General features: G+C 41.3%; 1 protein-coding gene across 1 annotated transcript in view; it reads left to right on the top strand.

The window, feature by feature from the left end:
* The window catches only part of LOC137273237 (coiled-coil domain-containing protein 18-like), a 73331-nt gene that overhangs the window by 3084 nt on the left and 45680 nt on the right, over nt 1-24567 (top strand). Inside the window, exons 3-9 of the mRNA XM_067805749.1 lie at nt 19056-19241; nt 19994-20103; nt 20260-20388; nt 20743-20839; nt 21781-21902; nt 23276-23379; nt 23975-24156. Of these exons, the coding sequence (XP_067661850.1) occupies nt 19056-19241; nt 19994-20103; nt 20260-20388; nt 20743-20839; nt 21781-21902; nt 23276-23379; nt 23975-24156 (930 nt within the window). The remainder of the gene's footprint in view (nt 1-19055; nt 19242-19993; nt 20104-20259; nt 20389-20742; nt 20840-21780; nt 21903-23275; nt 23380-23974; nt 24157-24567) is intronic.

Here is a 24567-nt window from a genome sequence, read left to right as displayed (position 1 = left end):
CTAAACAGAGAAGAAATATGATTGGGTGACGGAACTACTTTTCATGAATCAAGATCATTGACAACTTTTTTGTTTTCATTGAGTAGAACATGCTTTACTCGTCCATTCCAAGGTTTGAAAAAGAACATATAATGGTTATAGAAAGAATACTCTTTTGATTAGACATTATTTTGCAATAAAACTGAATTTATAACAGGTATGGTCACCGTGGTAACACTACTCAGCATACCCGACAAAGGTTCCCATTTGACAGTTCTTGTGTTTGGAGTTAACTCTGAACATTATAAATTAAGGTCAGATGTGACAAGTGTATTACCTGTCATATATTATGGGCGGGAAGTGCAGCAAGATGAATTATCAGCTGAGACACAAGCATTGATCAGATAATTAACTGATAACATGCTAATGGTAAATTACTTTTATCTGGCACAGCTGCTTTGGCAACAGGTAGTGTTAATGTATGGGGATTTACTAATCATTACAGAATACACCCTGTCATAAAGTACCTGTGTGAAACGACATCCTTTCTTCAAAGGATTAACCACCAATACATTGACTGCTTATTATAGGTTAACTAAATTACCATTTTAAATAATGGCTGATATCAGGCATTTAGATGTGAGGTATATTGGGTGACCAATGAGATTATACACCAATGTGAAAAAACTGAAACAATATGTCCCTTTTTTGCATATTAAACTGTTAGAAGACACATGACATGGAACAGGATTCTTTGCCATATGAATGGCATATTTTTCTTTTATGTGGATATTGATGGATACATTTGTGAACAAGGTAATTGCCTGACATTGTTGCTATAACTTTAGTCAGTTTTAATTTTAATATTTGCTCTTTAGTTTTATTCATTTGTAGTAGCATTCAACATAATCATTTTTTTCACCATGAATTGGAATGAATCAAATAACATACAATAGGTCACACTTAGGTCTTGTGTGAAATGTGATTCATGTTGGCAATCTGTAAAATGTCAAGATATTACAGTCGTGTAATAAGTTCACTGAAAGTATAAGTTGGTCGTTTGCTTTTTATTAAGTTTCAAAATGCATACAATATGAAAATTAACTAATTAGGATTATAGGACAAAATATAAAGACAAACATTGACTTCGTTATTTTTCAGTGCTCACATTTTTTGCCACTGGCAGATGGTTAAACTTCAAAACGTTTTCATCATAGAAGTGAAAAAATATTTGTTTGTGTTTGGAAATATTAATGAGTGAAAGAGATTTGTTTTTGTTGATCAGTCTGTACGTATACATGTACTATCAATTGCACATGTGGGTGGCACAGATGAGGTCACAAACTGGTCAAGAATTCTGGGATATCATACAGGTACTCATCGGAGAAAAAAATAAAGAAAGAAACAACCAGTTCACAGAATTTGCTCTGGATCAGCGCTCCTTCAATTAGACAGCTGGTGGCTTTTTCAAAGTATTGATTTTTAAAGGGTTTGAAGTGTGTTTCAGATGCTGGCTAGGTATGATATATGTTCGTTGTCCAAATCAATGTCCCAAGTTTGGTGAAGAAACAGTGAACTGTTTTAAGGTTCTGTTCTGCAAAAGAGCACAACCACCAATTTCAGTCAAAGTCAAATTAGTTGCCATGGGAACACAACAAATACTTTATTCAGAATTCCCAAACTACCGACAAGCACCAGTACACCACCAAACCAATCTATGTCCCAAGTTTGGTGAGGAAATATTAAACAATTTTGCTCCGAACAAAAACCCCACTACCACCGATTTCAGTCAGTCACTCTTGTTGCCATGGAAGTGCAGAAATATATTATTTTGTCTTATCCTGACTCATGCTTATGCTTATCTCCTCCCTCTATGCGAAAATAGTGGAACACTTGAAATCCCTTGAAATCCCTTAAAGTTCCCTTCTATTTGAAGTGGACATACAATGCGCCCACGATTTAGTCCCATTTCTGGCATTGAGATTATCTCACCTTTTAATTGGTCCTGCAAGATGTCATTTCTGGCAGTGTGATTTCTGCAAGTCCCATTTGTGGCAGTGTGCTATTCACACCGCTTAAAGGTCACAAGCAACATAAAACACAACTTTGCAGATTCTGATACCTTTCAGTATGAACATACAGAAACAATTCATCAAAAATGCCAATTCAACCTGTAAAGTTGGAAACTAATCTACTCGTAACATAAAAAAAACTTGTTGATTGTGGTAAGCAGCCTCTGTCACAGAGAGAGCTCAATGTCTGGTTTATTGACACCTTTTTATCAATATGTCTTTATTGACACCTGCCTGTCTGCTAAAGACAACATGCAATACACAGCTTGAATCACTGACCACATGCAATTTAAACTTAACACCTATCAGGCTATACACTATAAACAAAATAAATTGATTTATGACTCGTGCGCCCGAGTCCTGTGTCTGCCACATTATGTAATTTAGGAAGATGTGATACTTGTACACATGGCTTGTTTTAGGTTTGTGGGTTGCAAACAAACTACATCAATTTTTTTTCGGATGACTGGATCTGACGGAAACTGGTGCAAACTCTTGTCAGTTTCAAGTCCTGCTTTGTACTTGGACGAATGACAGTTTCCATCCACACAGTAGTTCACCATCTCTACTGAGATGATTTTTGACTGGATTGAACGCAAATTCAGAGAACATGTATTTTCCAAACCCAACATCTCTATATACATTCTTTATGGATGACAACTTCTTCTTGTGTATATGATTTTGTTTGACAACGGTATATGAATCCACACTGAAACGATGCATCAAGTACAATAAAAGAAGTTGTTATCCATAAAGAATCTTACTTTCTTGTGACTCGGCCTTTAAGCCATGGCCCAGTGAAGCACATCTATTGTAATCCAAGCTATTATAATTGACACATCAAAACAGGCTTGGATAGAACTAGCCCAAGCATACAGTAAATGTGCCAGCACGATTAATGCCACTTAAGATAGGATTAATTGGATTAAGAGCACTCCCCTCTGCCTGGTTATTCCAGTAGGCCACACCCGACTCTGTATATTCAGTATTTCATTGGCTATTATAGGGCACACCCATTTTGTATCTTTTAAAGAGCCACAACCTTTTTATTGTTTCAAGTTTGGTTAAATAGTCTCCAACTCCATTTGTCGCACAGAAGGGTTTAGACTTCCAACTCAGACCAACTCTAGCCCTCAGCCCAGAGGGTTGTACCGACTCTCTGTGGCCAGCCTTGTTGTTCTATTTCTTGTTAATAAAATTGTAATTAGCTTCTTGTGACTTCGGACTCTTTGCTGAGTTAATTCCCCCAAGCAGACCAGCACGCCTGTTAGATAAGGGATTTCAGTGGTATGCTCATTTGGACCCGAGACCCTTATCATAATAGTTGTCGGCTGAAATGTCAACATCTGTTCAGTAGCGTTCAACTTCAAAAAGTTGATCAGTATGTTCACATCTTTTGGTCATATAGTAAGCAGAATAACTTGGGGACACATTGAAAAGGCTGTTGTGAGTGAATGATAATTCTATAACTGGTAGAAGAGTTTGGGACAAATCTTAAAAGTTCCATCCATACCATTTCCTGTCTCTAAGTGTATAAAAGAAAGTGTGTTCACAACCATATACACCCTATCCTGTCCAAAATTAAAGAGTTCTCAGAGACAAACACACTGTGTTCTTTATCATCAGATGAGCAAAATTCCATTAGGATTAACCTGCCTACATAGCAACTGATCAGGTTGGTAGCAATGACTTAATTAAGGCTAAACTGACCTTAATTCATTTTTCATTTTCACACAGGATTAATTAACATAATCTCATTTTCAAACAGACCAATTTGTCCCAATTAGTGATGGTAGCTGTTCCAAATCTGGCAATGCAGTTCCCTTATGTCCCAATTCTGGCTGTGGATTATACCACCACCCTAATTACGTCATCTGAAGACTGCCAGTTTTGGGACTGTACCTACACTCACCCATCGGGAGCCTCCCTTCCCTGCCAGTATGGTCACATGACCCACCATGCTTGTCACTGTCTTCGTTGCTTGATGAGGACAGCTTGAGGCACTCTGGGTCCCAATACGGCAATAAATTTCTGCTTTAATTTCGTTCCTATAAACTAAAATATGTTGTATTCAGTTTTTGGATCGTTATTGCTATCATCTTTATGTAAAATTTATGAATTTTCTTGTGTTTTGGACACATTTTTTGTCAACTTAGACTTGGTCAGAATTTTGTTTCCGTTGTAAATTCCAGCTGTCAGCAGTAAGTATGTCCTTCATGCAAACCTATTTGTTCCTCAACTGTTCGCTGTGAACTTTGCAAGAATTTATGTGATTCAGAATTTGCATTACATGTATGTTCTGTTCTAAGGCGTGCAAAGGACAAACAACGTCGGCTCTCGCTAGTCATGTCTAAATCGGTTGATTCTGTGTCTTGTAACCACTTGTTAACAGCTGACATTCATCTCCTAGACCTGCACTGAAACAACACTCCATGACTAGTTCAGAGTCTTTCAGCAGTGAGGTCATCACTCCTGATGAGTGTCACATCTAGGATGAACCTCCACTACTACTTCCTGAGGTAAAGACCCCTAGCATGCATGATCAAGAAGCAGCGTCTAATATTAGTCTAATTTAGAACTTCATCAACTACGTCATCTACTGCACTGCATGCTTCAGAGAGTCTACTATTGACGCAGACAACTACAACTTCTACACTCCACACGTCAGATGCTTCTGGGAACCAACTTGTCACTTGACATCGGTTTCTTCATGCAACAGTTCACCACTCATATGATGAATTTGATGGATTGCCATTTTGAAGAAGAACGGAGACGACAGTCAGCACCTGCATTTGTCCTGTCTCCTTCCCCTATGCATGAGAGATGCCATCATCATCGTTCGTAGTCTTCATCATATATGGACTCATGTAGAAAAGAGCGAAGGCACTCATGGAATGGAAGTCGTTCCAGGGATACATACAGACAGGAGGACCTGTCGCCGCACAGGTCACATCGGTGATAGTCGCCGCATGGACATCATTCCCCACTCATGCTCGCGCTTGCAGAAGGCGGAAGCCCTTTTCTCGGATTCAGAGGCTACATTGTGGATCACGAACAGTTCAGACTTAGTCTCCCCATCCAAGGACTCCAATGAGGCTCATACCAATATGATGAGTAATGAGGACATTGACACTTTGATGTTTCAGCTGGTTGCGCCGATGTCTACCATCCCAGTAACTTTGGCTACAGCCTTTCAGACAGGGACTAGGTATCAGCAACAACACATCCTGGCCTTCAGCGTTCATCGATTCCGTCTTCATCATATGGAGTCCTTAATGAAGCCGCCTGAAATAGACAAATCATACAAACTCATCAATGAGACTCGCAATAGATCCAACAAAGTGGAGGATAAGCGACTAGCTCAGCTGGATACAACTTCTCTGCGTACCTCCTTTAGGCTCACCCATTCCAGGGCTATCAACAAGGCTCTCATCTCCAAGTTAAACAACTCAGAGATTGAAGAAGAGAAGAAGAGTGGATGATTCTTTCTGCACTTATCATCCAGAAGAAGGATCAACAATTCATTTCGGAGTATGAAGCCTCGACATCTGTGGGACTGAATTTACTACACTGACTAGGTCAACTATCAGCGTCTTTGAGGGACAGCTTTTACTAAACCCTTGTATAGAGCTCTCTGGTCAGCATCCTTTGTATTCAACGGCAGAATTGAGGATGTTGCTGTATCTGTTACTTGGGACTTCAGGGAAGTAATGATGATAAAGTCGATTGACACTGTGACTGCTGTTCTCCAGCGGACTTCTCATTGTTACTCCAACTAGTCCTCCTGGGTTCAGAGACAAGAAGTACATTGCTCGCAACATCAAGGGCCCTTTCTCGCTCATACGGAAGAAACAGGTGGTCCGCTGGAACAGGACTCCCTGCCAGGAGCGCTAAAGAAGGAAAGCGCTGAAGATCAGTTTCGGAATGACTGGAGCCTTCCACCCTCAGCTGCTTTCATTCTTCATGAGTCACAAGATCCAAAACTACACCTGGGTTGACTAACACCAGGACTCTTCTCCCCAGTTGTTCTGGTACCCAAGAAAAACTCCAAGGAAAAGTTTCAAGTTACATACAGCATAAAAGAATTCAACAAGGATTATCGGCTGAAGCCAGAAAGGTTCAGAATGATCCGTCTACCGCAATTGTGGCATCTCAACCCGGCCAGCAGATTATCTAGCCAGCATTGATCTACAAGATGCCTGCCGTCACATTCCGATACATCCAGACTCCAATAAATATCTGCACTTTTTATTCAACAGTCAGCGCTACCAATCGATAGTTTTACCGTTTGGAATATCTTCTACCCAGTGGTTATTTACTATGGTCACCAAGCCAATAGTCACCTGCCTTCATTGGCCCGGACTTCACAGTGCCTTATACCTGGATGACAGCATTCAAGCGTATCACAAGTCAGTCAACTCAGACTGCAGTTAGACTTCAGCATCAGGCTGTTAACTCAACTCTGACTTGTGAATCTACTAAATTTGGAATTACAGCCACAGCAAGATTTTCAATTCCTTGGGATTCAATTCATCACTCCGTTGAACCGCATCATCATCCCAGTGGATCAATGGATCAAAATTCAAGCCATGATTAAACAAACTCTACTCTATTCGTTACCACTACAACAGTTTCATTGTCTACTTGGTCTGCTCACATCAGCACAGCATTTGTCCGGACGAGGACGTCTACAACTACGCTCATTACAGCGGTTCCTGATTCAGAGATGACACAACTTTATGGATTATGAACTTCTTTATTTTAACAATTGCAATGTTTTTATAGGTTCTTACCGTTTTCAAGCATAATGGGGAATGATGAGGTACACCAGTATATATACAAGAAATGTGGAAAACAAGGCATCAAAGAATGTTACATGATGGGCTGCAATGACATGATGATGATGATAAAATAACAAACTGAGATGAGTTGGATTACAATGACAGTAGGTGAAATGAAGTTAACTTGGCAGAAGCCAAGTTGTTAGGGGGATTAATTAGTGAGAAGCTAGTGGTGAGGAATGTTAGTTTGATGAGAAGCTTCAGCCAATTTCTGCAGAGTGTAATCATGTGTGTTGTTTGTAAGTGTTTTGACAGTGTCCCAGTTGATTTTGTATTGAGGTAATTTGGTGATGTGTTCCGAAATGGCTGATTTGGTGTCTGCTTTGTAGATGTTTAATGTCTGTTGAGTGGTGTTGATGTTTCACCAGTGTAGTTGCTGCCACAAAACATCTACAAACAAAGCAGTTTCCCTTTTATCATGTGACTTGTGAGACCAAGACGCTCTGCAGAGTATAATCGTTTAGAGTCCATGCGCATGTCTTGACAAGGCTAGCATGTGTTATTATGACCCCGTACTCATAGTGAAGATACTTATACATGAAGAAGGGTCGGGACCAGTCCTGATGGAAATCTTGACATACAGTTGCACTAAACACTAGCAGGACACTAGCTTATATATATATCATCACATTCCAGTCAAAGAATGCTTCAAGAGAACACAACTTTGGCTATATGTGATCCAGCCCATCACACAGATGAATACTGGAAGAATAGGATAGGACTGAACTATCACCTTTGTGGTTCCCCACAAAGTGGGGAAGTTCTGGACGTATTTGTATGGCAGTCAACAGTATCCGGCATGGCTGATCCACTGCCATTTCCACTGGATTCTGTAAGCATAATAAGCATGAGTCAGGATAAGAAAAAGTGTGTAATTTTCTGAATAAAATTCATATTTTATACATATCCTGACTCATGGCATCAAGCCCTCCCAACCGCCCTTTTCAGGCACATTGAATTCACAGTAATTCTCATGTCGGGTTTATGAGATTTTGGAGAGAGTGACAAGCATGGACAGTCATGTGACTGCAATGGCAGGAAAGGGAGGTTTCTGATGGGTGTGTGTGTTGTTCGTCTGCTTCAGTTAGAAGGGAACTTCAAGGGATTTCAAGTGTGCCATTATCTTTGCATAGAGGGAGGAGGTAAGCATAATAAGCCTGAGTCAGGATAAGGGTAAAGTATCAATTTTGTTCAGAAAATTACATATATACAGAAATCCAAAACTACCAAAAGGCACCATTATTCCACCAGATCTGTCTGTGTGCCAAGTTTGGTGAAGAAATAGTGAATGGTTTTGAGTTCTGAAGTTCTCTCGAAAAGACAAATATGCATGGATGCACACACATACTGACGCAGCACTTTCTAATACCCCCTGCAAAAACACATGGTGGGGTATAATGACTTTATATTTTTTTAACTATTGACCAGCTGTGAAATGTTTCAAAGTCGTCCCAGGATAAAAACAAAAACAATAATGTGCAATCTTCAAACTACTTCTTTCTTCAAAAATTTCAGGCACCCATGGCGAGCCACCTCCTCGTGGTGGGTGCTGGGTAACGCCAAGAGCTCGCCGACATCCCCGTAGTGGACCCGGGGGGATATTTGGTCCACCAACCCGTTTGCCGTGGGTTGCAGCCCTGTGTCGGCGGAGGAGGGGATCCTGGTGGTTGAGAGCAATAGGAGCTTGCAACCGTGTTCCTGTTGCTCAATACACCACTTCGGCCCTGACTCCGCCTAGACGGGTGGTCGAATAGGCCCGGTTCGACCAATCGGCTGGTCATGCCAAGCCCTGTGCATGGGGCATTATTATATTTATCAATGCACATATATCATTTGGAATCGTTGTAAATTTGGACTTGGCTTTATAATCTAAAACATTTTGAATTTGAAGTATGTTGTTCTGTAATTTGCCTAGAGTCCTATGCCAGAAGGCGGTGGCTCATGGGCCAATCTGGTAGAATTATTAATCTCTTAATTCTTCTGCTGGAGTATATCATCCGGGTATCCTTGGTGCTGCAAGCTGGAGGCCCGCTTGCTTTAGCATTGTCCTTGTGATACTCCGTGGTGGGTGGGGAGCTCGGATGATGAATCATATGACACCAATCATGGCTTATGAAATACCCCCCAAAAAAACCAAACGTCCACTTGAAATTGATCCCGTTGATACTTCTCATAGACCGTCTCTATCGATTGAGTATTGGCCACGTTTCCTCGTTATTGAGACTCCGGACAAGACACCATTGAAGTTGAACCCTTTCGCAGTATCTAAGGGCATTCAAGGTATTGCTGGGGATGTCAAGAACATTAGACGCTTGCGTTCGGGTGCATTGCTAATAGAGTGTGGCAAGAAACAGCAGACAACCAATCTGATGAACATTAAATCTTTTGTGGGCATTCCGGTCACGGTCTCTGCTCACAAGACCTTGAACACAAGTAAAGGTATCGTCAGAGATCGTGATCGGTTGTTTGCTGACATGTCCGAGCTTGATATAGCATGCGAAATGAAGGATCAAGGTGTGCTGTATGTGAAGCGCTTTTCCACCCGAAAAAACAATGAAACAATCCAAACAAATACCTATCTGTTTTCTTTTTCATTGCCAAATGCTCCCAAATCAGTAAAGGCGGGTTACTGCAATATCCAAGTTGAAACCTACATCCCCAACCCGCTCAGGTGTTTTAAATGTCAGAAATATGGACACGGTGTATCTACCTGCACATTGTCTGTTGTGTGTGCTCACTGTGGTGCGAAGACACACACAACAGAAGATTGTGACAGTGACTTTAAAAAATGCACTAACTGCTCTGGCGACCATTCATCTTCGTCAAAACAGTGTCCAATATGGAAAGAGCAAATGGCGATTAACAAAATAAAGTTCACCCAAAATATCTCTTTTTCTGAGGCAAAGAAACTGGTGGAGAGATCTGACCTTCTAGAAAGTTATGCTACAGTAGCAAAATCATCATCTGAATCCAACTCTAAAATAACAAAATCATCCACAGGATGCCAAACTACCTTGACTTGGGTCAGTTCCGACTCCCCACAGGTTTTATACCCTGCTATATCATCCCAGACTGAGGAATCACTTCCTACTACATCAAAGTCCTCTGATCATAAGTCATCTTCACAGTCACGCTCTGAGTCTCATTCAACAGCTGATAGACAACAAATTGTTAAAACTAAACCCAAACCTAAGTCTGATGCTTCAAAACAACAAAGTGGCAGAGCTCCTAAGGGGTCACGAAATAAAATTCAATTGTTTAATAAATATGGGTCTCTTGAAGATATGGACGTTTCTGAAAACGTCCATTCTAGGGCACATAGCTTGTCGCCCTCCAAAAGAGTGCGGGGTAGATCCCCCAAAAATCCCCCCAAAAGATAGTTTATTCCAATAATATTGTACAATGGAACTGCAGAGGTTTGAGGACTAATTTACATGAATTACAGCTATTAGTCCAAGATTTCACACCTTCAGCATTATGTCTCCAAGAGACATATTTAAAACAAACAGATGCATTTGACCTTCGCCATTTTAATGCATATCATTGTTTTTCACCTCTGGGTGATAGGGCCACTGGCGGATCATCCATTCTAGTCAAACAAAACGTTATTCAAAGCCCTGTTTCACTTAATACTAATATGCAGGCTGTTGCAGTGAGAATTATTTTACATGTAGCATTTACGCTATGCTCTCTTTATATTTCACCATCTTCGGCTTTTGCCAAAACCGATCTTCAAGCTCTATATGATCAGCTCCCGAAGCCCTGTATTATAATGGGAGATTTAAATGGCCACAACCCACTCTGGGGTAGTGTAAATACAAACACTAGAGGTAAATTGTTGGAGGACTTTTGTTCTGACAATGATTTATGTATTTATAATGATGGTTCCAACACATATTTACACCCTGGTACAGGGACTTATTCTGCTCTCGACTTGTCACTTACAAATTCAGAACTATTAAATGAATTTGAATGGTCAGTCCACGATGACCTCTGTGGAAGTGACCATTTTCCTACTATATTAAAAGCTGTAACTCCATCTGATGTTCCTCCATCATCAAGGCGGAATTTTACAAAGGCTAACTGGACTTTATATGAAACACTGTGTGCTGAAAAACTTAAACCCGAACTTTTTATTGACGTTCCTGATGCTATTAAATGTTTTACTGATGAACTGAATTCCATAGCTGATGAGTGTATACCAAATTCCTCTGTAGTTCCACACATAAGAAAACCATGGTTCAACGATGAGTGCAAACAAGCTAGGAAGGCAAGGAAAAAGGCAGAACATTATTTCCGTCGCCATCCTATGGTACATAATTTAAATAAATTTAAAATTTTAAATGCTAAAGCACGGCGTACTTTTAAACAAAACAAACGCCAATCTTGGCAAAATTATGTGTCCAAAATAAATTCTCGGACACCCATGTCCAAGGTATGGAACATGGTCCAGAAAATCAAAGGTAAAGGTACTAAATCTATCCATCATCTCAAACATGGAGATCAATTGCTTACTGATAAATCAGATATTGCTAATAAACTAGGTGAAACCCTTGCTAAACACTCTTCCTCTTCAAATTATGTACCAAAATTCCAGCAATATCAAAAACAACAAGAAAAGAAAACTATTAATTTCAATTCTGATAATGGGGAAGATTATAATGAAACGTTTTCTATTCATGAACTCCATACTGCTCTTGATCAAGCTCATGACACTGCTACAGGAGCTGATAACATACATTATCAACTCCTGAAGCACTTACCAGAATCCTGCCTAGAAACTCTTCTCAATATTTTTGATGATATTTGGACATCGGGTAACTTTCCTCCCTCATGGCGTGACGCCATAGTAGTACCCATACCTAAACCTGGACGTGATCATACGGATCCATCCAATTATCGTCCGATTTCATTGACTAGTTGTGTTTGCAAGACCATGGAACGCATGATAAACAATCGACTAGTTTGGTACTTGGAAACAAATAACTGATATACAGTGTGGTTTCCGTAAAAACAGAAGTACTGTCGATCACTTAGTGCGTTTAGAATCATTTGTTAAAAATGCACTAATTAATAAACAACATGCTGTGTCTATCTTTTTTGATCTAGAAAAAGCATATGACACAACCTGGAAATATGGTATTTTAAGAGACCTACATGACTACGGCTTGCGAGGTCGTTTACCTCAATTTATAGCAAATTTTTTAAAGGACAGACAGTTTCAAGTTCGAGTGGGTTCTACCCTGTCTGATCATTACAATCAGGATCAGGGTGTTCCACAAGGCAGTATTTTGTCTGTCACACTTTTTAGCATAAAGATAAACAGTTTATCAAAAGTTTAAACGATTCAATTGATGGATCGTTATTTGTGGATGATTTTAATATTTCTTGTCGTGGGAAAAATATGCATACTATTGAACGACAACTGCAGTTGTGTTTAAACAAAATAAATAAATGGTGTCTTGAAAACGGCTTTAAATTTTCTAAATCCAAAACTAACTGTATACATTTTTGCAGAAAATATAAACCACATAAGGACCCTGAACTATCTCTAGTTGGCACTCCCATCAAGGTTGTAAAGGAGGCCAAGTTCTTGGGCCTAATTTTTTACTCCCATTTAACATTTCTGCCTCATATCAAGTCCCTTAAAACTAAATGCTTGAAGGCTCTTGACTTGTTGAAAGTTGTTTCCAACTCAAAGTGGGGAGGGGATCAAGCAACCCTCTTACACCTGTATCGATCACTCATACGTTCGAAACTCGATTATGGTTCCATCGTATATGGTGGAGCCTGCAACAGCAACCTTAAACTTCTTGATTCTGTCCACCATCAAGGCTTAAGACTTTGCCTTGGGTCTTTCAGAACTTCACCTATTGATAGTTTCTACGTTGAGGCCGATGAACCATCTCTTACATCAATGTCGTATAAAATTGTCTTTACAATACACTACTAAATTATATTCTGATGAATCTAACCCAGCCTATAACTGTGTGTTCAATCCCCTTTATGAGGATTTGTATAACAAAAAGTCTTCTCTTGTTCCACCTCTTGGGCACAGAATTAAACCATTTATTTCTTCTGCCGGTATTGAGCTGGAAAGTATATCGCCTTCCCGTCTTCTTTCTTCTCCTCCTTGGCAGTTGGTTAGGCCACAAGTTGACCTAACATTAACTACATTTAAAAAATCAGAAACAAATGACTTACAATATAAACAAGAATATCATCAATTAAAGCATAAATATAGCAATTACAAACCTTTATTTACAGATGGGTCAAGGACGGTGGCGCAGTGGCTTGTGCCACTGTCATTGGATCCAGAACAATATCTTCTAGATTACCAGATAATAGTTCTATTTTTACAGCTGAAGCTAACGCCATATTAACAGCTCTCAAATATATTCAAAGACACCCGAAACATAAACAATATATAATCTATTCCGATTCTCTTTCTTGCCTTCAGGCTATTAAAAATATTTCTTGCAAACATCCACTTTTAATAGAAATTATTGAATTGTATAATGATCTTGCTACTGGCCAATACGACATCGTCTTTTGTTGGTTACCCAGCCATGTAGGCATTTCTGGTAACACACTGGCTGACCTTGCTGCTAAAGCAGCACTCAACAAATATGTGACACCACTTCTTATTCCTTATAGTGATTACAAAGCCACCATTAGATCTTATATCCATGATCTCATGCAAAAGAAGTGGGACACCCAAGTGGGTATCAATAAATTACATGAGACAAAACCTTACATTGGTTATACCCGTTTGGGTTGTCAGTCCAGATTTGAAGAGGTTATTTTGCGACGATGTCGTGTTGGCCACACTAGATACACTCATGCGTACCTGTTAAAAGGTGAAGATCCTCCATTTTGTATCCCTTGTGATGAGAGAGTCACGGTCAAGCATATTCTGCTTGACTGTGTTGAATTCTCCATCACAAGGGATAAGTATTTTACAGTTAAAACAATTAAGGATCTTTTTACCAGCGTTAATTCTCATTTAATTATAGGTTTTTTAAAAGAAATTGATTTTTTGGTTGAATTTTGAATAATATGTTTCTGTAAATAGATGTATTTTAATGACTGGTAGTTTGAATTAGTAACTTGAATTGTTGGTGGCTGTACCCTCAAAGGGGGTTGAAGTATTGTAAAATTATTGTCCTCCTGAGAGGGTGCGTAAGTCCACAAACATACAAAGTAAATTCTAAATTTCCACGTTTTTAATGGTAGTATAAGTGTATTTTTATTGTATGGCTAGATTTCCGAAATTGCTGACGGCTGAGGGGATGATGTAAATCCAGCTAGGGTCCATGCAGGTAGCAAAAGTACTGTAAGTCCCCATGGTCCCTAGTATGGTGATCTACCTTCAGTTGTTGGCAATCTATAGCCCGGTTTTATATTGTATTGTAGTAGTATAGGGAATGGGGGTTCTGGCTCACTTTCACAAAATGTCTCTACAAAGCCTTATTTACTAAATAAGGCTTTGGTTGGGTCATTAGCTCTTGCTACTATTACCCCTACTACAAAAAAGTTGGCGGTAATTACTGTGCCTTGGTAGGAGGTAACACTGTGCCGTACGGTACGATCAATAATTCTTCTCTTACAAATCCCCTACCCGGCCCATCCCTCAAGTAGTACAAGTTAGGTTCGTCGGCTTTCATATCCACTTTATCTATGTTGTAAGTTTTGACTGACCATATAGGATCGGTGGCTCGCTTACGGCTATCACCCTCGTGTTCCCCCGGCTGGTATAGATACCTCACTAGGGCCCTATCTGGTATTTGTTTCTCCTTCCCACGCAATGGAGCGGCCGACTCTGCAACTATTGATTTTAATTTGATAGCGTCTGCCGGTTTCTTACCGGTGAGACGGGTGACTTCATGGTTGATTGCCGACACCACCTTGGGTAACCTCGTGACCCATTCAGTCGATCGTTTTCCAGGGGTGGCCATCTCCCTAGCATACTGATAGCCGAACAAGCGCTCAGCCAAAGTCCTATTAAATCTCTCAACTATGGCTTGGCTGCGATGGGCTCCGGCCGTGCCACGCCTGACCTTTGTATCGTGTTTGGCTAGCAGTTGTGACACGGCACCCATGAACTCCCGTCCGGGGTCAACTTGCAGCTCTGTTGGCCACGTCAGCGGGCTGCGTTTGTATATGCGTTCGAATCCTCTGGCTACCTGGGCCGAATCTTTCGTGGTCAAGGGTTCGGCTTCCTTGTAACGACTGGCTACATCCACTACGGTTAAGGCATACTTGTACCTCTTATCGTGGGGTAGGAACAATAGGTCTGCCTGGTGAATGCTATTAGGTATGTTAATACCGAACCTCCTTCTAGGCACGTAGCGTGGTGCCGGTAAATAGATCTGCCACAGGGCTTGTTTTTCAAGCCACGCTTTGGCTTCCTACGGGGGTACTCGCGCTAGTTTAGCTAGCTTATCTACTGCGCTAGCTCCTTTCCAGTACCCACGCGGGCTGTAGTAAATAGCCTCAAATTTTTTCATGTCCATACGCGTATGTGTTTATTCCATCAATAGCTATCCAACGTTTCGTGTCCATAGGTGATAGTGACGTCTTGTTTATAGTCAGTCCGTATATCTTATGTCCATCACTTCTAAGTGTGTTCATTTTATGTCTAAAGGTACGGGTCTTGAACAGGGCTTCCTTGAATCTGGCGTGTTTGATGTGTTGTTTCACCACATACTTCTTAACCCCCTTAGCCTTCCGGATCTCACTATTGTCGGCTTTCAGTATGGAGTACATCTTAGGTCTCAAACCTATGTACTCGGCTATGGGCGTGCCAGCACACTCGTCCTTCATCTTACCTAGGACCTTTTTATTTACCGTACTGTGTAGGGTATGGGTCTTAGGGTAGTCGCTGGTGTCGTATAAATCGAGGTGTTTTTTCATGTCCTCGTACACGTCCTCGGTTCGAATCTCCATTAGTAGGGAATCCGTGTCAGTGTACAGTACTTCACACCTGTCGCCGTACTGTTTCTTGAGCTCGTTGTAGTAAAAGTCGTACATCAGGTGTTTGGATAAATCGAGGATGCTCATCCCCACGTAAACAGGCCGGTTGAATTTTATGTGGCTTTTCTTCATGTGTAGGGCAACCAGGTTGTCTGTGAATATCTTACTACGGTTGAATGCCGGATTGGCTATCAATTTCCTGAGCTTGTCTTCCTCACTAGATCTAACCAGCTTCACGGTCACGCGTTTCCTCAGGTTCTCCATAGTCTTACCAAACACCGAGTTGTTCATGAGCTTGTAGAGATTTTTCTCAAAATCACTGGTGGCTTTTTTTCGTAGGTCTGTGTTCATTCTGATGTAGGGCTCCATCCATGGGCTCTGGTCGAACATGAGCACCCTGTGTATTTTGGTCAGCCTCATACCCAACGACAGGTACAGCTGTAGGTTGCGATAGTGAACGATGTACTTGGTCTTATTCATTAAGTTAGGCACGAGTTTTTCAACGTCTGTCACACGACCACCTGACAAGTTATGTTGGTACTCAGACATCCAGTCTGTGTTAACCCTCATACGTTCGGGTGCAAGGGGATAGCTCAACGTGGGGTACCCATTCGAATCCCCCTGTAGGTAGATACTGACTCATGGCCCAGCCGTACAGGTTGTTTGCGTCGAGGTATAGAATGTGATTGGTTGGTTTGTTAGGATCGTAACCTTTCACGTATTGATTATTTGCTTTCGCGTATCGTTTGGATGCCATGGAAATCCCACCTCGCAAGCCTTTCTCAATGAATAGGTGCATGTCGTAATCTGTGAGCAATTCCAAATTAACTCCGGTCTTTTTAAGCAAGGCGTCCCACGACAGACCTGGGCTGGTGTAATACCATGCGGGGTCGAGTTTATACTGCTTTAAACAGGTCCGCCGAAACGTTTCAAACACGTCGGCTAACAGCAGTACATCTGTCCTCAAGTACAGGTCGTGATAATCACCCAGGTTCTTACAACCCAGTTTATTCCATACGTTAGTCGCGTGCGAGTAATCATCTCGTGAGACGGACGCCTCATTCAGCTTGCTATAAAAGCAGTCAATAGGGGGTAGTCTGGTCTCGGTGAACTTGGCCCAACTATCTATGTACTCATAGGGGTACACACCCTTCCTCATAAGCAGGGGTCTAGTCTCGGCGTCTGTGTATCGATCGGTGATAGGGAAGGTATTGTTGGCCTTGACCAGACTGTCGAGTGACGACAGGAGGAACTGAAACGAGTCAATGAACCTAAGTCCGTTTAAGCTGAAGGAGATGTATCTCTCCATGTTGTTGGGGATGCACGTTATATTACCATCGATTTTCGCGATGGCCTGCATGATCAAGTGTGAGTCGTACCCTCTCAAGTTGTGAAAGACAACGGGGATGTTTATTGTCTTAGGGTTGATTTTAAGCTTGAGGTTGCACGCGCTGTGAGCGGCGCCTCTATACTTACCAGTTATGTGACAGTGATCTCTCACCGAATCACCGTTAAGTGGTGAGTCGCACACGTGACAGTTAGTGCTACTAGCGTGAGCTAGCCTGTCGGCTCGGGTCATACGCATGGGAGCGATTCTATACAATGCATTCCTAATAATTTTTTCTTCCTCCTGCAAACACTTTAGAAACCTTTCAGCCGCGTCAGGCCCCCTATACACTACCGGAGCTTTCGTTTCCCCGTCACAACGGACGACAATGTATCCAAACGAACAGGCTTTATGCTCTTGTGTCTTGTGGGTGAAGCTACCCCCACTAGGGGGTGTGGGGGAATCCCCACCCACAACTAAGGCTTCGAAGTCGGCGTATATAATATAAGGTACAGACATTTGGTTCTTGTGGTTACTGAATTTTAGGATATTTTCACCTTCCTTAGGCATGTCGACTCGTATGGCCGTCTGCCCCACACCTTGACAATCATCCCGGTGGGATTCTAATAAATCAGCTCGACTGAAACCGTGTAGGCATCGTTCACAGAAGTGGGTCTTTTCTCTGTGTGCCGATTGGTCGTGCAACAACCGGCTGAGATGTTTTATCCATGTGTAGTGATACTTTTCACCTCGCTGGATCATGAATATATTGATAACTTGACGATCCTTCACCGGGCTGACCCTGTGTACTATTGTTGTGTTGCCTTCGTGCCCAAAGACATTTATAGCCAGATTGTTCTGTTTTTCTACTTTAGTGATCTGGGATATTGGGGTGGGTTCATCTATACCATCCCAATTAAGCCCATCATCTTGGGGATAGCTAGAAAGCCTATCTGAATTCTTGCCAGCTGGAAATAAGGCTGACCTGATAGCTAACCTAAGGCAATCGTTTCCTCTATTCTTAACGTTTACTATGGCATGTTTGTTCCTATAGTAGGGAGGCAAGGCTAGGTATGACCCGCCTCTGAACGGCACGTAGTTAGCTATGTCTAGATAGACATTATCGATTTTATCTACAGCCCACCCGGACCCCAAGTGTGTGTAGCGTTCTAGGTATTCTCGTATCTGCTGAAAACTTGTATCGATTGATGCGTCAATGGTCTCTGCATGTGTGACGACCTCTTGTTGACCTCGGAAGTAAGGCTGAACATACTCAGTGGCCCCTGTGGGGCCCCCAACCTGCTTATCGAGCGACATTTTCACTGTGATCTGAAACTTGATACTTCCTAGGTTATTTAGTTCCTGGTTGACCTTATCAGCTATCAGAGGCTTGATATCTGTAATGTCTATGTTTCTATCAACGTGCATGCGCCAACCTCTCAAATAGTTACCTACAGCGCGCTCAGTGCGCACGAACTGTAGGTCAATAGCTCTATTCTGTCGTAATAATTCTACAAGCTGTGGTTTTCTCATACGGGAATACCCGCCTAAACTAGTATAATTCCCTATACTACTATTGTCCTCTATAGATAAATTGTTTTAGGCATAGCTACTAGTTTTACATTCATTTCTGTGATGTTCTAGTTGTTTTACTGTCCTTCGTCGACTGATTGTTATAATACTCATATATTCCATTTTAATGTTCCGTTCCTGTCACGATATGGCTGAAATATTGCCGATGTGACATTAAATTTTAAACTCGCTCACTCACTCACTCAAAAATTTCAGCAGAAGCTGAAACTGTAGGCAAAGAATGGACAGACAGTGAACAATGTATCATACTGATCTTTTTGTTTATAGACCAAACGCCAACTGTCAGAAGACTATGACTCCGACAACTCAATCGTAGGACTGTCAGATGCTCTCAACATGGAGTCAAAGCAGTCAGGTGTCTCCAACACTAGCCGGAAGGTGATGAGACAGAATCAACGGCTCTTGGCTGAGGTGGAAAAATTAGCATATGAACTTCAGGCAGCTAAAAGCAAGGTAAATCAGTATATGAACTTCAGGCAGCTAAAAGCAAGGTAAACCAGTGCTCAAGATTTATGGCATAAACCCTGCTACCTAGTGGGACCAGGTTTGGTGAATGTATCCAGTTAAATGTTTGTTAATTAGTAAGTTTATGTTACACTGCTGTTTAGCCATATGACAGCGGGGGACACCAGAATTGGGTTTCACACATTGAATTTATGGGAGGTCTTTTGTATAACAAATGAATGGTTTAAACACTAAGCTACCCCACTGCACTTGTATGTTTGTTAGACAGGTAGCAATCGCTTTGAGTTAGCTGTGTGGTTATAGTGTTTGCTTATCATGCTAAAGGTTTGAGTTTGATTTTCCACATAGGTACCATGTATGAAGCCCTGTTCTGGTTTCTCTTCATTTTGCTGAATTATAGCTTAAAGTAGCATGGAATTGTACTCAATCACATATGAATTTCTTAAAATTATTCAAGTAATTGAAGTATGTTCAGAACTATTTTATTTTAAATCGAATTCAACACACATTTCAGATTTAATGTTTCTTATTATTGGTATTGAAATCATTAACAAATGTAGAATTTATAAACAGCAAACAAGTGTGATGTAACAACTTTAGTCAAAGTCATTGTGAAATATAGTCAGACACAGAGGTTGGTGGGTTGTAGACTTCTATCGGACTGTCTCCGAATCTGCTGGATTTGTCAGAGGCTCTGACGCTATTCGTGAACACTGCTCACTCACTTCTTTGTGTTGCAGGTGCGTGAGTTGTCTCGTGAAATGGAGAGTCAGAAGGAGATAGTACCAGAGCTGGAGGACAAGATTGTTGGACTACAGGCAGAAACAGAGGCTCAAGATAAGGCTCTGAGGTAGTGTGTTAGTGGGGACTGCTTTTGTCTTTATTGCAGAAATCTGCAACCATTGAAACTTTTCTCTGAATAAATTAAGTCTCCTGTTCTCATGATGGATTGCAAGTTTGGAGCAGTGTAAAGGTGGAATAGTGTAAGGTTGATGGTGTGTTGCAGGAGTGCGGAAGAGAGGTTTGAAGACAGCCAGCGTGAAGTGGCACAGCTCCAACAGAAGATGTCACGGTGTCAAGAGGAAGTAGAGGACATGAGGACAGAGCTTCGCGAGGAGAAGACAATTCGTAAAAAGTAAGGAACTGTCCTTCATTTATAGGAGGTAAAGGAAGAGGGGACCCATAACATTCGAAAGAATAATGAGGGAAAGTTGTGAAATAGATATATGTATGTCTAGGGAAAGTAAGTTTGGGTGAAAGATCTGACCTTGTAACAGCATGGTGTAGCAGATCTGAAACTGGCCTCCTCCAACTACAATAGAGGTCAACCTATATCCCCTTTGTAATGGAGAAGTAATACAAAACAAACTTTGATTATTATTAATGTTTTTTTTAGGTGGGATGGGGGAGTTCTGCGGAAACATGCACACAATGTGTTATTAAGGCAATACTATTAAGTCCAGTTCACTAGCTCTTGTCCCGTTTTCAGTCTGGAAACACAGAGAGATGAAGCCCTACAGACCTTCCTAGAATCACAGGACTCACTGGAGGAATATCAGAAAAAGATGAAAGACAAAATCAAAAAGGTAATCACAGCCTTTAAGATTCATTTTCTTCGTTAATAGTGCTAACCTTATTCCATTTGCCTTGCGGGTTTATAGCTAATCAGACAGAAATGTTTACTATGTTTACATATTCTGTGAGTTATATGTACTTCCAAGTTATATTCACTTCCAACTTGGACCGAACATCTCGGTCAGAACTGGTTTTCAGAGATTTCCCAGGTCAGACAACAGTATCCCCCTTAACATGACACCTGTGTTTTGTTTGTTTAATGCTACACTCAGCAATATTCCAGCTATATGGCAGTGATCTGTATGCAAATGAGTCTGGACTGGATAATCCAGAGATGAGAATCCATCTATGCAATTTGGATACGATGACATAACCTGACAGTGAAATGGGTGTACAGTCAAGAGATTGTAGAGTTACAATTACAATGAGATGACCATGACAATAAGATGAAAGCATAGAGTGACAATGAGATTAGTGAACAACCATGCACTCCATTAACTGACAATGAGCTGAGATCACAGAGTCAGTTCAGGTGACAATGAGTTGAGTGTGGAGCATAGCCCCACCTGTAAGTGACAATTGTCTAAGAGGAAAGAGCGTATACACCCTTTGAGCAGCAATGAGATGAGAGTGTAGAGCATTGACCACCTTTAAGTGGCAATGAGATGAGAGTGAGAGCATGGTTACATTAGGCAGCAGTGAGATGAGAGTACAACCAAGGCCCTTTTAAGTGATCATGAAATGAGAGTAAAGCCAAGTCCCCTGTTAAGTGAAATTGAGATGAGAGTGTAGAGTATAGAAGCCTTTTAGGTGACAGTGAGATTAGAGTGTGGAGCATAGACCCCCTTTATGTGACAGTGACACGACAGTGTAGAGCATAGACCCCCTTTAAGTGACAGTGTGAAGACCCCCTTTAAGAGTAAAGTACCATTGTGATGTGATTGTGCTGCAGCTGGAGGGGAATGAGGACTACCTGAGAGACTCCCTGGCCCAGTCTACTGCAGAGAGGGAGGAACTCCTTGAGAAACTCTCCCAGCAGCAGGTCGTCCTTGACCAACAGGAGGAGGAGATACAGTGAGTCCCAATGTGTAAAACATGAAAATGCTGTTGTGTGAGTCATCACTTTTATCTATGGTCACATGAGCAACTCAAGAGTTCTGCCATGTGATCTGAGTAGTTGTTCTCCCTGCAACGTGTTTTTAGGTGGGTATTAAAATGTGCTCCATCTGTCTGTTCATGCACATCTATCTTTTCCGGTGCAGAACTTTAAAACTATTCAATATTTCTTCACCAAACTTGACACATAGATAGCTCTGCTGGTGTACAGGTGCTGTTTGGTAGTTTTGGAATTCTGAATAATATATTTTTGGTGTGTCCATGGCAACAAGTTTGACTTCAAGTTCAACTGAGTGAGTGAGTGAGTGAGTGAGTGAGTTTAGTTTTACGCTGCACTCAGCAATATTACAGCTATACGGCGGCGGTCTGTAAATAATCGAGTCTGGACCAGACAATCCAGCGATCAACAACATGAGTATCGATCTGCGCAATTGTGAACTGATGACATATGCCAACCAAGTCAGCAAGCCTGACCACCCAATCCCGTAAGTCGCCTCTTACGACAAGCATAGTCGCCTTTGACTTCAACTGAAATTGGTGCAGAACTCTAAAACCATTCACTATATTTTCACCAAGCTTGACAAAAAGACTGGTCTGGTGATGTAGTGGTGCCTTTTGGTAGTTTTGAAATTCTGATTAAAATATTTTTGGTTTTTCCATGGCAACAAGTTTGACTTTGACTGAAACTGGTGGTAGTACTCTTTTCCAGAGCAGAACTTAAACCTGTTAACCATTTTCTTTAGCAAACTTTGTACATAGCTTGGTCTACTGGTGTGCTGGTGCCTATTGGTAATTTTTCAATTCTGATTACAATATTTTGGTGTTTTCATATTAACAAGTTTGACTTAGACTAAAATTGGTGGTTATGCTCTTTTCAACAGCAAAACTTTTAATACTGTGCATTGCTCTCCTTCCACTTTCCTATATACACACCAAAACATTTGGCATAATCATATCTTGTAGACATATTCCTGAAGGATATTTTGCCTTTGCCGGGGATATTGATGACTCTGTCTTCTTGTTGGTTTTAAGGAATCTAGACTGAATATCTCAAAATGATATTGTATCGGACATTTTCCATAGGCCTGAATTTCTAAATAGCAGCCGTCAGCAAAGAAATACATTAATTTTGACAAAATGATTCAATTTCCCAACATTTTAGAAATGGCTGATACAATGACAGCAATGAAAACCAAAAATACTGATGTTTTAGACTGCATTAAAGTATACTAAACTGAAGCCAAAATACTGCAGTTCTACTAATACCATGGTATACTGTTCCACTCTTAACATGTGATATTCTGCCAATCATCTGATACTCTGTGCAACAGGAGACTCCAGGCACTGGAGGCCGTAGAACTGGAGACTAAAGCAGACATGGAGCAGCAGAACCTTGACCTCCGGGAGAACATAACAAAAATCACCACTAGATTCAGTGAGTATTGACAGAATCAGTGAACACTAAATCATGGGCAGAATCACCACCCGATTCAGTGGGTATAAACACATTGGCAGATGTACATCCAGATTCATTAAAGGCAGAGGTTGTGTAGTGTCATGAAGTGTTAAACAAGAAGTAGTTTGTGTCTACAAGAAAAGAAAATCTTCCATATCTGCCTGTTTGACATTGTTGGTAGAATAGAACTGTTCATGAATGGCATCAGACCCTCTGACAAATCCAGCACATTTGGTGATGGAAGTCTACAACCCAGCAGCCAAAGTGTTAAACTGTATACTTGATAATTTCACGATGACTTTGACTGAAGTTGTCATATGTGACATGTCACACTTGTTCGTTGTTTAAAAATTGTATGTTTGTTAATAATTTCAGTGACAATTATAAGAAACATTAAACCTGAAATGTGTGTTTAGTTTTTATTCTTTATGTCTTCTGAATTTTCAGTGAGTCAGCCAGACATCTGAAACATACAGGACCGAATGTCCTCTTACTTCCAAACATTCTTTATGAATACTGGATAACCCATGTTTATTGGAGTAAACTCAGGACTGAAGTGACTGGTGTGTTGCAGATCAACTTGAGGCAGAGCTGAGCTACATGGAGAGTGTGAGGAGAGAGAACCTGCGACTCAAGACACAGCTGCAGAGTCAGGAGCAACAGCTGAACCAGTGTCAGGACGAGGTGGAGGAAAGTCGCACCATCCTTGCACAGCTCGAACAATTCACCATGCAGCTCCAGCTCTCACAGACAGGGGTCAGTGAAAGCTCTTGTCACTGGGGTGGCTACTCGTACATCTTGCCTCATGCTAGACTATCTTGGAATGCGTACTGTAGCTCCAGCTCTCACAGACAGGGGTCAGTGGAAGCTCTTGTCACTGGGGTGGCTACTCGTACATCTTGCCTCATGCTAGACTATCTTGGAATGCGTACTGTAGCTCCAGCTCTCACAGACAGGGGTCAGTGGAAGCTCTTGTCACTGGGGTGGCTACTCGTACATCTTGCCTCATGCTAGACTATCTTGGAATGCGTACTTTAGCTCCAGCTCTCACAGACAGGGGTCAGTGGAAGCTCTTGTCACTGGGGTGGCTACTCGTACATCTTGCCTCATGCTAGACTATCTTGGAATGTGTACTGTAGCTCCAGCTCTCACAGACAGGGGTCAGTG

This window comes from Haliotis asinina, chromosome 2, assembly GCF_037392515.1.
Source record: "Haliotis asinina isolate JCU_RB_2024 chromosome 2, JCU_Hal_asi_v2, whole genome shotgun sequence".
NCBI lineage: Eukaryota > Metazoa > Mollusca > Gastropoda > Lepetellida > Haliotidae > Haliotis > Haliotis asinina.
The sequence above is the reverse complement of the archived record's forward strand: the minus strand, read 5'-3'. Positions and strand labels throughout refer to the sequence as shown.